Raw genomic sequence first — 12,543 nt, forward strand, 5'->3', positions numbered from 1 at the left:
TCTGTTTAGTATGAACACATGACAAAGGCAAGTTTTTCTATTAAAATAGGTGAGAATCAGACAATGGCTCTGAACTCAGAGCCACGCTAAATATGTTTTGAAATAGAACATCTTCCCATTACCTTAAAAGAAACATAGTCAATCTGTTCCAAACTACAGACTCTCATGGATATATGGTGAAGAAACCAATATCATTCCTGATGTTTGTGTTTACTAGGCTTTTGTAAAATCCTTTGTTAATAGTTGGATATCTATAGAAACCCATACTTTGAGATAGCACTAGGTAGATAGAAATCCATCATTATTCATAGTTAAAGGAAACAAACAGTAAAAGTATCTTTTGCCTAACCATGCTAGAAGAATCAGAATATGCCAACTGAATGAAACACACTGAGAACAGGACAAAATTCTTGTGTTCCTTACATGCCATAGTTGATCACTGCTTATCTCTCTCCTTCATTTTATCAATGTAGCTCAGCACCTCTAGGGTCCTCCTGCCAGCCAAGCTCAGGTACTCGGCCTCAGAGCAGAAGGCGTCTGTGCCGGCCGCGCTGCCGGTGCCCGCGGGCTGCGGCACCTCCTGCGCTGGCCGTTCGTGCTCTCCCGCGGTGCCGGCGGTGCTGCGGGGAGGGAGCCGGCCTGGGCTGCGGGCTGCGGGGAGGGATCCCCCACAGCTGCACACCCTCAAGGTGCCACACTGGGTGCCCACATCCACCTTCTCTACTTCTGTCGCAGAGCCCTCGGTCTGCGACCAAACATCGCAGCTGGTGTTGCGGGTGGCGTGCTCCCTCTTAAGGGTGCGGTGTGATGGGCCCTGAGACAGGACTGTGTGGGTTTTATTTTCCTGCTCTGTGGGACAAAAAATAGAGTCTTTCTCCTGATGGTTGTTTGCTTCTTCTCTAGCCAAAGTACCGCTGGACTGCATACCCACACTTCGGGTGTGAGAGCTCTGCGGGGCCTCTCTGCTTGCTGAGGCTGAGGATAGGTTGGCATTGTATGCCTTCCAGGATTGTTCATTCAGATATTCCTTCATTTCGGCTGTGTCTTCTTCATCAGACTGTTTGGATAGAATTTTGCAATTGTAACAGTTCAAATAGTTCAATAACTAAGGACTAAAGTAATGACTTGCTAATAACTGAAATAACGAGAAAGGCCAGAACTGTCTGCTTTTGGTTGTTTTCAGGTTTTTTCATTCATTTTCCAAGGATGTACTTCCAGCTCTTGGTGAAGAGAAGGTGGCCAAGACAGACCTTCACTCTCACATGCAATTTATACTTTTACACCATGCCATTTTTGTGTTCAAGAATGACTGAAAACACAGTGTATCAAATCATTCTGCTTTACAGGCATGTAATGTAAGGCAGCTAAATATACAGGAAGAGCATAGAACATTGCTTAGCATCTTCCCACAGTCATGCTACTGTAATTCCACAAGGCCAGTCATTACCAAGAGAACAGACCACATGTCTGTCAAGCTACTTAAGAAAATTTACAGCTAACAATTCCTTGTCCTCATCACACATGAAGTTATCTTGTACAAAACGAGATTCCAGCTACATCCACCCTTAGGTGAACTCAGGCATAGAGATATAATTCAAAGAGAGCCCTGCCAGCCCACAAGGGTTTACTCACTGTGTCAGGACTAGAGCTCAAATAGCTCTCAGTCTGCCTGGGAGAGTAACTGTGAGACTGGTTGCTGAGTGGTGTCTCCAGACCTTGAAAAATTGAATGAGAAAGAAAGAAAGTTTACTCACCAAACACTCCCCAAAGATCCAACTCTCAAGTACAGCATGTAGAATTAAACATTACTATTTCTGATGCAGTTTTAAGATGCTGTTTTAACAACAAAATATTAGTCAATCTAGTTCTTAGCAATAGCCAGTTCTTCTCTTCTCAGGTCAACACATCTTAACAGAGATGAGTGAGATGGGTCCCCCAAAGCCTCAGCTGTGCTGTTAATCAGCAGCAGAACTGTGCTACCCAAAAGGAGGAGGGACACTGGAGAGCACAGCCTGCAAGGGAACACAGCAGACTCCATGTGCACACGGGCTGCCATACAAGTTACATATTTCTCTCTTGGAGACTCCCGAGGGATCTGCTCTGAAATGCAGCCAGCATAGCTGAGCCTACAGCTACTGAGGGAGTAGGAAGGATGTAGGATAGCCTAGCTTACTCCCCTCCCTCTGTTCACGTGTGGCATGACAGCATATAGTCTACTGGAAGAGAATACCTCTTCAAGGACAGGCAAACACAGCTAATTCTTAGTCACCTGGTAATGCTAGTCATCTTTTTACAGTGCTGTGTGAATCAAAAATACAAGCCCTCATCAAAGCTAACATCCTGAAAAGATCATTCTCTCTGGCTTTAAAAGTAACTATTTCAGTTTCACATGTTGAGAAAAAAAATTTAAGTGATAATGTATAAATAGTACTAACCCATCTCCATCTCATGAAGATATGAACTCAGTCCAAACTTATACCCTTTCTCTTGTGCTGTTGTGAACTGTTAAAAATAATAAGGTATTAATAGTGAGGGTTCAGCTGGATCCGCATCTCAGGTTAAGAGAGGAACATTCTGTTTCTGTATTACATAAAGGAGTCACTGCACTGTACCACAAATTATTTTAAGAGGCATTTTTGTCCCTGACTAGTACCATATGTGGCTTCTACAGGCAAGGCATCTGAAACAATTTTTATATGTATACTGGCACAAAACTCCTTTATAATACTGAAGCCTCCTGCATATAATGTCTGAGCATTGCCTGCAGAACCTGATCCTAGGTGTTGATGGGTAACTCACACAATATCTTTCAGGCATCAGCAAAGGTGTGAATGAAACCATGTGAACTGTGGACCTGAAAGGGTTGTCTATCTGAACCATGTCACTAGCAGCAGTTCTTTCTGAATTCCTTATATAAACCACGATGGAAAAGAAGCTTCCATGGTAGTTAATTCAGTGAAGCTATATTCAGTTTCTAACTGTTGTGGACAATCCTTCTCCACCTCAAATGAATCATGAAAACAGTGGGTTTGACAAACAATAATAACAACAACAACAACAAAGTACATATTTTTATAAGTTACCTCTTTAAATACAAAGAGATGGTTCTGAGTCCAGGCTGTTTCTTCCACAGACGTTTTGTCACTGAGGAATGCAAACACGAAGTTCTCTGGTAAGTGATTTTCCTCCAGTATTTTTATTTTCTTTCTGAGTTAAAGTCCTTATTGGTAACTTTTAAATTTTTATTTTGTCTTCAGTAGCCATTAAATGCTTCCCACTACTGAAATCACTGGACCTATCTCTGAACCTGAGATTTAACACCAAGAGTATGTTTTTCATAGACTTCATTTCTGTTGAAATACAAAATGGAATTGAACCAATGCAGAAGATAGTGTTGTGCTGTAAAATGTCAGGTGCTATGTATCAGTCTTTGAAAAACAAGTCTTCAGTAAAACACAGAGCACTCACAGAGCCCAGGGGTGAAATTCTGTTGCCAGTGGAATGAGGCAGAGTACTTTAGAGGACAAGCCGGATCAACAGCCTAACTTCAGGAACTCCAAACTGTCTCATGGAGCAGCATTTCTGCATACTTACTCGGGACAGATACACAGAGGCATCGTGGGCTTAACTGTGCATAAATTCATTCATATTTTATGGTATTATTTTCACTGAGAAAACCTGAGTCTTCAGTAATACTGTTGAGAATTTTACCTTCCTGTGCTCTTAGCAGGATTTCTCCAATTCAGCAGTTATTGCTGGTTAATAGATTGGTAATTTCCATGACACTCACCTTTTTTTTCTTGAACAATTCTGCACATTCTCCTTTAAGCTATTCTGCTGATCATGGTGATAAGCAAATGTCTCTAAAATTAAAAAAAGAGTAAACCTTGATTTTGAAATGAAATTGAATAACTGCAATTTGAATATAAAATTTTCTATCAAGTTTTTAAAATAATTTAAATTGTTGTATTTAAAATTATGTGCCTGCATTCTGAAGATTCGTGACATTTTCAGTTGGGGCAGATACATGTCTGGTTATAAGAACACATCTTTAAAAGGAGAATAAAAGCCAGAGTATACGTCCTTAAAATATGACACGCACCAATTTTTTCAAGGTTTGCTCTTTTTTCTTTCATTTCACAGGGTATGAAGTAGCGCTGTCCCTCATGGCAGTTCTGCAGGTGGGTTTTATGAAATCCACCGGTTTCCCTGTAGCTTGTACTTGACACATTGTTACTCTTAAGGAAAACCTGTTCTGGAGCTGTGAAAATACCTTCAAGGTGTCTGTCTACAGAATTTTCTTTTGCATTGATTGCAGGATAAGCCCTACTAGTGTCATAAGAATAATTTCTGTTGGTAATTTGATTTCTAATGTCAGGAACAGTGAAAAAAATGTCAGTATTGCTTTGGATAGAAAAAGGATTTAAATGCTTTGTGGAAGGATTATTATGTATTGGTTGACACTCATCTTCAAATAGTGCCAGAAAGGAACAACCACTTCCGTATTGGGGACTTTTCAGTTCTGCAGTTTTTTTCACATCAAATATTGGTTCTTTTATTCCTTCACAGTTTTCTGATTCATTACAGGTTATTATCACTGGATTTTTCCTGGCAGAATTCATGTGGTCTGGCCTGGGGGTAGGCAATAAGGTGTAACAAGGGTAGAAAAGAAAAAAAAAGAAAACACATTTTGCTGAGTACACAAATAAGCAAAATACTGACTGTCAACACAACATTTTATGATAATATGATGATAAAAATCTAAAAATTTCACTGTTCATTACATTTGATTTTGTCCTAAATATACAGTATTTCAATGGAAAAAGTATGTATTTTATTATGTTTGATATCTACTTTATAGTTAGATTGATTTAAAAGGGGTTCTATTTCTTAATATCTCCAAATATACAAAGCCATGGAGCACATCCTTCTGGACAGGGAACTGTGATTTATAAAATCAGCCACAGTATGTCACTGCTGCTCCACCAGCTGACCAAAGGTGGCCACTCCAGGGAGAAAAAAGAAAAAAAGAAAAAGAAAAAGAAAAAGAAAAAGAAAAAGAAAAAGAAAAAGAAAAAGAAAAAGAAAAAGAAAAAGAAAAAGAAAAAGAAAAAGAAAAAGAAAAAGAAAAAGAAAAAGAAAAAGAAAAAGAAATTAATAAAGAAGAAGGTAGTTTCTTCCATTCATAAAAGTATTTTGCTTAAGACTATATTTCTCTTCCATAATGAAAGCGCATAACAAGTGACTTTTATTTGTACTTGAAATCAGTAATCCTGATTCAGTACAGAATTTTTCTGTTGCAGAGTCAGGAGGCCAGTCAGACATTTTGTTATGCCCCTACTTCCTTACCCCACTTCAGAGAGCAATGGTTTTGAAGATTTATCATGTGAGCATCATGGACATGAAAGCTATCACCCTTTCACTTACTTGGCTCTTAATTTAACATTTTCACTGTTTTGTTTCTAGTCTAGATCTGCTGACTGACCTTTCAGAAACTCTGAGCAAAAAGTGGAGATTCTTCTGGAGGACAGAGATCTGGCAAAAAAGGCCATTCAAAAAAAGCCCTTTAAAATGTTCTGAGCAAGGCTATCAATAGAATTTGAAAACTGAAATGTAGTACAGAAAACTCTTACTGGAGAAAACACCTGTGGTGTTTTGATCAGCAAATATTTTGAACTGAATAAAGATCCTGTGGAACTTAAGTGAGAAACTGGTTTCCTCTAGTTACAGAAACCTCACCAGGATAGCTTTATAAGGCTAAACACTAGAGTTTATTCCTGAAGGTACTTGGATAGATCTACATGAGGAAGGTAAAACTATTTTGTAAAGCAATTCAGAGAGTCTTTCTCAGTTCCAGCTAAATATTTAGTAATGCAAAGTAAAATTTAAGAGTGGATGAGGAAATACAACAGGAAAACTTTTCATTCATATTTAATAACCTTGAGGTGCCACAGCTCTCAGAATTATGCACACTGATTACATCATCAGTATGTTACATTAAACAATTGTATAAATTCACACTCTACTTTTCACATACAGTGAAAGGAACTCCCTTCAGAGAAGAACTGTAATCTCTTGAGGTATAAGAATTTATGGCTACAGTGGATGAAAAAACAAGGACAATACAAAGAAATGGATTTGAAAGCAGTAGGAAAGGAGGTGTTGTTAGTGACGCGTAAGTGGGTAGAAGATGAGAGGATGTGACATAAGCAGATGAGTGCAGGCCTGATAGCTGGTGGAGAAATGAGAGATGTAGGTGAGATAAGGTTATATAGGGCTCAGTGTAAGTATATTATTTGGGAATTCACTCAAATATACAGCAAGGTGAATGCTATGTTCATTTTAGGTTTTTCTGGAGAAAGCCAGAAGAAGCTGGAAGAAGAGTGGAAGGCAGCTGATGTGCTTAGTTGTTATTTGGCCAGTGAGTTTATGGGTCACTTGACTCCCCAAGTAAACAGGCTGCAGGCACTTCAGGAGCAGCAAATTACTGTATGGCCTTTTTATGTCTCTATCCAGCCTAAGCTAGAGATGGACAGGAACTTTCAACCAAATGGCAGACTTATAGAACAGAAGGAGTAAAATAAGATTAGCTATGTAAGAGTTCTAGGTACAAGGGAGAGCCTCTGGAAAGAAAATTAAATAAAATGTTCAGTACAAATGAGTCTGGCAATAAACCATCTGTGATTTAAGATTTTTTATCAGCACATACAAAAAGAAATATATTCTTAATTTCCATCCATTCTTTTAAAAACAAAGTGTATATTCTCATAGAAGTATTATTGGATCAATTATAGGGAAAAAAAGAAAGCTATAGTAGAATCACATATGAAAGAGAAGGAAAGAAAATCCTTTGTTCCTGGAATCCCTAGTACAAATACTGTAGGTGCAGATGCTCAATTGCTATTGCATCAGGATCGTCAGAAAAGCACTTACAACAGTGCCCAGAACTAAATAACACCTGGGGCAGCTTCCCTCTGGGGCAGCCTCCCCCTCCTTGTTCTCTTAGGAAATCTCTGCTGTCATTCAAGGTGAATTCAACAACACTATCATGTCCATGATATTGCAAAAAATAGATCATGGTTCAAAGTGCCTACCCAAAACTGAGATTTTTCTGCCTTTCAGCAAATTTAAATAGCTTTGTATTTTTAGTATTTCCATTTGATTCAAATTTATATTTGAAAAGCAGTCAGTGAAAAAAAAAAAAAAAACAAACCACAAAAAAACCCCAAGTAGCAATAAGGTTCAAATTATTTTAGTATTTTTCTTAATTAAACTTGACTGTTATTTCCCTCATTAATGTAAAATCACTGCCTACCTATCAAATGGCTTGAACAGTTCCTGAGGCACTGCATCAGACTTCCTGAAAATAAACTGGCTTGGAGGTTTTGTATTCCAAGGGTCTTGATCAAAGCTGTTTCCTGGCTGAGAAAACAGTAGAAGATGTCACACTGTGAATATACATAATTTTTACAGTCTTTAAAATTTTCAGCTTGGGTTTCCAAACAATATACATATTTCCCACCATTTTTATTTCTTTATATCTTTACAGCAGAACCCCAAACCTCCTTACCACCCAACTGTTTCCAAACAAACTTTAGCCAACAGATAGCTTTGAGCATGACAGTAACAGACAATTTTTTCTCATCCTACTGTCCATTCATCTGGTTCATAGCTGCCCATTTTGGCTACTAGAATCCAACGCGAAACTTCATCAAAAGCCTTCCTAAAGTCAAGGTAAATAATGCCTGCTGTTCTCTCTAATGCCCAGAGCTAATTCCATCACAGAAAGCAATTAGGTCCACCAGGCAGAGTATGACCTTGGAAAATCTGATGGCTGTTTGCAGACACCTTCTTGTTCCTCATGTACCTTGGAATTGCCTTTGGGAGTTTAGATTCCTTAATCCTTTCAGGGACAGAGCTGACATGATGCGTCCCCTGATCACGCTTACATTTTTGCAGATTGACATAACATTTGTGTATTTCTTCTCACTGGGAAGCTTCTCTGATCACCATAGCCTTATAAGGGTGATAAATATCTGTGGTGTCATCCAACACCCTGAATATTTTTGGTTGGACTCTGTCCAGTCTCATATATTTCTGTATGTACAGGTTACAGTGGATTCTCTACCTTGTTCCTTTCCTACTGTTTCACACAACTCCCCACAACTCCTGACTGCATTTTTAGATGAGCCAGAGAGCAGATCTTGTCTGAAAAACTTGGAGCAAAGTAGTATTTGAGTAACTCAGGCTTTTCCATGTTGTTTGTCACTAGGTCTCAGCTCTGTTTAGCAGTGGACAGCATTTTTCTTGGTTTCCTTCCTTTGATGACGCACCTACAGAAGTCCTCATTGCTGTTCTTCTCACTTATTGTGATTTTCAGCCCTGACCATCTTAATGCCATCCCTCCAAACTGAGGGGGTGCTCCTGTCTTCTTCCTGGTTTGCCCATCCCTTCTTGCACACTTTCTCTTTGCATATGACCTCAGTCAGGAGTTCCCTGATTCAGCCAAACCAGCCTCCAGAATCTAATAATTCTCTTGCACATAGAGGTAGACTAACCCTGTGTTTTGAAAACATATTTCTTGGGCTTCTTTGTTCTTCAGGTCAGCTTCGTGTGGGTTTTGGCCTACTCATTCCCTGAACAACCCATCATCTTCCCTTCTGAAACTCCTGGAGCATTTCTTCCTCACTTACCTCAAGACTTCAGAATACCATTGGTAAAACACAGAGAATTTGTTTTAGTATTTCCAATGAATAGTATATTTGCTAAAAATAAAGCATATTGTATTTGCTATTGCTTTTCTAAGGATGATTCTTTTAAGAATCACAAACTTAACAAAAAGAAAAATAGTAATGTATCAGAAAAAATAACTTTCAATTGTTTCTTAAAAGTGGAGTTAAACAGCAGAGCACTGAGAATACTCTAAGAACCATGTTACTCACTGAGACATAAAAAGATAAAAAATTAGGTCATGGGATCACCTGGGATCATGCAACACCCAGTTGCACTAACTGTATGTTTAAAAACCCTGTGTTTCTAACTATAATATATTTCAGTTTCCTTTAACCCAATTTACAAGCCAGAAACAAAACAAAGCCACCAGTATATGACTAATTCTCTCTCTGCAGATACCAACAATACTGAAAGCTCAGTGAACAAAAGCTCAAGTTGAGCTTATTTCAGAACAATAAAATAAATATATTTGTATATACAGAATATTCATTGCCACCAGCTGACAAAAAGTGTGGATCAATCATAATTACCATCACCATTACACTAGTTTTACACACCAAATAAATGAAAGTTAGTTTAAAATAATTCCATGAAAGTAAAATATTAACCAAACCTGGTTTTGCAGTTTGTTTTCATAGGTCTGTTCCCAAATGTTTGTGTTGAAATTTTCTCCAGAAAGCTGTGTACAGTTAGAGAACTGAAAACCAGAGGAGGGCAATGGACAAGCACTAAAAACTCTTGCCATGTTGTCTTCATTTTCCATACTAGAATCAACATTTTCTAATGCCGTTACTTGTGACAGCTAGACAAAACACAACAGAGTTATTTTATTTATCTGACATTTTATTTATTTGATATTTATTATCAAAACTGTTTTGATTTAAACTTAAAGTTCAAAGTAGTCAAGTTATTCCATATCTTTTTCTTCTCTGCACATAAACCACAAAGAAGAGAAAATTTTCTACATTTTGGTATGATTTTTTATGAAAAACTTAAGGCAATAAGGGCTTATTTCAGGGAAAAATGTAGGTACATGAAGCATGCACACAAATGCTATCCTGAGGAGAGATGGATATAAATAAATTTTTAGCTTTTTTTCAAGGAATACATAAGCAGTAGCAGGGAAATAGTTTATCAATATAGACTTAAAGAGAAAGAAAACTTCACGTGTTTCAGTATCCATGAGATTTGGCCACTCTTTGAAAAATCACTTAAAAATACAGTAATTACTGCATGTTTTTAATCTTATATCATGTGAACAATAAACTTACATTATGCTGGTATTTTACTTTTTCTGAGAGATGCTGTCTTCTGCTGTCCAAAATTTGCTTTTTTAACCTTGTAAAATGAATTAAAACAGCCTATGATACACAAGATCCAAAAGATTAAAATATTCTGAGTATTAATTTCAAAATAACTTAGGAATATTTTTCCACACATCTTGAAACAGCCTGATTCTTGGGCAGTTATGAGAAGCCTGTCTGTGAGTTGGTCACTTTAGGGTGTCAAAAGCTGGCTGGGAAAACAGTGTAAGTGGGTAATGCTGTTTGTATAACCTGCTCCTTGAGATAAACTTAGTGTATGTACCTGACATGAGCACAGACACATAACCTTTTAAAAAAAATCTCGCAGCTTCATATGCAGTTTTTTATTCAGAATTTATTAATTATTCTCTCACTGTAAGAGTATCACTGGTATGACAGGAGTGGTTATGAAACTTCCCTGTTTACAATGATATGTTTATGTTTTCTTAATACCCCAAATGTTAAGATTATCATGAAATACCTCTCCCAGAACCTCACTATTGCATAACTATTGCCTATTTTATACAAGTACCTGCTCTGGAGATGATCTAAGTTTGACTTATGTTGTGTACGTAGGGGTGACATAGGAAGCTCTAAGTTATGTCTCCTGACAGGCTTGTTTCTATCTTCAATGATATCAACATGGACTGGCTTCCTCACGTTCTCTGCAATGAATGTATTCGGTATGTCAGTACTGGGCTTGAAGAAAGTTTTGAGGCTCCTGAATTTTATTTAGAGTACAAAAGCTGTTGTTTTAGATTTCTTAATCCATTTAAAGTCATATTTGTTTCTTTCTTTGCTACTAACAATACAAAAACTCTGTTCTAAATGGCACAATAGTATAAAACTATTTAGTCAGCCGCTGTGTGTGTACAGGCTCTGTTGCCTACCTCAGTCACCTCCTCTTCTGAGCATAGGACAAAAATGTTCCATAATCTGGTTTATGAATATGTCCCAGATGACAAGAATCATAGAATCATGGAATCATTTAGGTTGAAGAAGACCTTTAAGATCATTGAATTCAACCCTTAAACCAGCACTGCCAAGTCCACCATTAAACCCTATCCTTAAGTACCACATCTACATTTAAAGAGCTAGGACTCAAGTTGTAGTAATGTTTCTCAAGAAGTTTAATAATGGATTTTAACAAAGATAATCTGGGTAGAACTGACAAGACTATTCCAAATATCCCCAAAGATATGAAAAAGGAAGTGTATGGGAAATAGACCCATTCAACAGCAAAGAAAAAAGAAATGGATGTGGGGTAAAATTAATGAATAGAATGGGGAAGGTAACAAGTGTGTGTAGTGGTTTAGAAATGGTATTCTCCAATTTAGTGTTCCCACTGAAACACCTCAAACCATGTGCTGCTGCTCCCTCTCCCTTCTCCCTCCTTTTCATCTCCCTCTTCCTGTCCCTCTGCAGAAGGATGGAGAGGAGAACTGGAGGCACAAAAGATAAAGATCATGGGTTGAGATAACAATTTACTGAAAACAGCAATGAAATAAGAAATGATGTTAATAACAGAGTGATGATTCCCAGACAGGTGTTCACCATAGAGAGCACAACATTCCCTGGGCACTTGCTTCCTGCTAGCCCTCGGGATGGGACTCCTTCCCCTGTGGCCCCCTGTACACGATGTGAGGAGGTGCAGAATCACCTCAGAGTCCTGGCCAAGCCAGTCCTGGGTACGGCAAACATTAACCCTGGCCTGGGCTGGAACCAGGACACTGCACAAGGCTTTAAAGGTGAAGTAGGCAGGAGCCAAGGTTATTTGATTCCTCTTATGCCCTGACTTTTTATTCAGTCTTAATTTTTGTATTTACGTACAAGTTTTTATTAAAACAAAACAAAACCAACAACAACAACAACAACAAAAACCAACAAACAAACAAAAAACCCCCAAACAAACAAAAACAACACTTACTTGATGGTTAAGTTGTAAACTGAAGAACAAGAACTAAAATAACAGTAATAGTTAGGAATAACTAATTCTGAGAAGACAGAATACCCAAAACTCACCGGTGTTGTCTTTCTTGGTTGATATCTGGTTAACCACATAGAGATTAAGAAGATCCAAACTGACTGCTGAACTTTTAGGAGATGATACATCCAGGAGCTTCATTTTTGACTTAAGTTTCTTTCTTTCAAAGAATTCCTTAATTTTTTAAAGGAGAGAGTAAGTTTTTGACAGAAGATTCATTACCAGTATCGGTAATTTTTTGAAATTAGCAAGCAAGGCTTAGCAAACTATTCCTAATATAAAAGCACATGGTTAAGTATCTCTGAATTCTCATGCCCCATTTGCTCCTAATTTATTTTTATTGCCTTGAAAAAGAATGCAAATATAATTTGGTCATACTCAAAATAAATCATTGTTATCTTGAGGCCAAAAATTTAGTCCTTAAATGCTCATTTCTCAAACTTTGTGCACAACCACTAAAAATATTTCTTATTCCTAAAAAAATTTAAAGGGGCTTTTCAGGAAGCATGTAAGATAAGCAAA

General features: G+C 37.7%; 1 protein-coding gene across 1 annotated transcript; it reads right to left on the reverse strand.

The window, feature by feature from the left end:
• Positions 1-436: 436 nt before the first annotated feature.
• On the reverse strand, positions 437-12,177 carry C4H12orf40 (chromosome 4 C12orf40 homolog). Its single transcript, XM_040063314.1, has 11 exons — positions 12,060-12,177; positions 10,570-10,702; positions 10,005-10,071; positions 9,347-9,535; positions 7,316-7,422; positions 4,103-4,632; positions 3,791-3,863; positions 3,084-3,144; positions 2,436-2,502; positions 1,633-1,715; positions 437-1,057 (listed from the first exon to the last, which is right to left on the reverse strand). The coding sequence occupies exons 1-11, from the start codon at positions 12,160-12,162 to the stop codon at positions 437-439; spliced, it is 2,034 nt and encodes a 677-aa protein (XP_039919248.1). The 5' UTR covers positions 12,163-12,177.
• Between the last annotated feature and the right edge of the window lie 366 nt (positions 12,178-12,543).

The sequence above is a fragment of the Hirundo rustica genome, chromosome 4, assembly GCF_015227805.2.
Source record: "Hirundo rustica isolate bHirRus1 chromosome 4, bHirRus1.pri.v3, whole genome shotgun sequence".
NCBI lineage: Eukaryota > Metazoa > Chordata > Aves > Passeriformes > Hirundinidae > Hirundo > Hirundo rustica.

Excerpts from the sequence above, each read along its gene's own strand:
- C4H12orf40 (XM_040063314.1), bottom strand. The coding sequence starts at position 12,162 with ATGAAGCTCCTGGATGTATCATCTCCTAAAAGTTCAGCAGTCAGTTTG. Across the intron at positions 10,703-12,059 it reads AACCAAGAAAGACAACACCG|AGAACGTGAGGAAGCCAGTC; the intron begins GTGAGTTTTGGG and ends CATTCATTGCAG. Across the intron at positions 9,536-10,004 it reads AAGTAAAATACCAGCATAAT|CTGTCACAAGTAACGGCATT; the intron begins GTAAGTTTATTG and ends TGTTTTGTCTAG.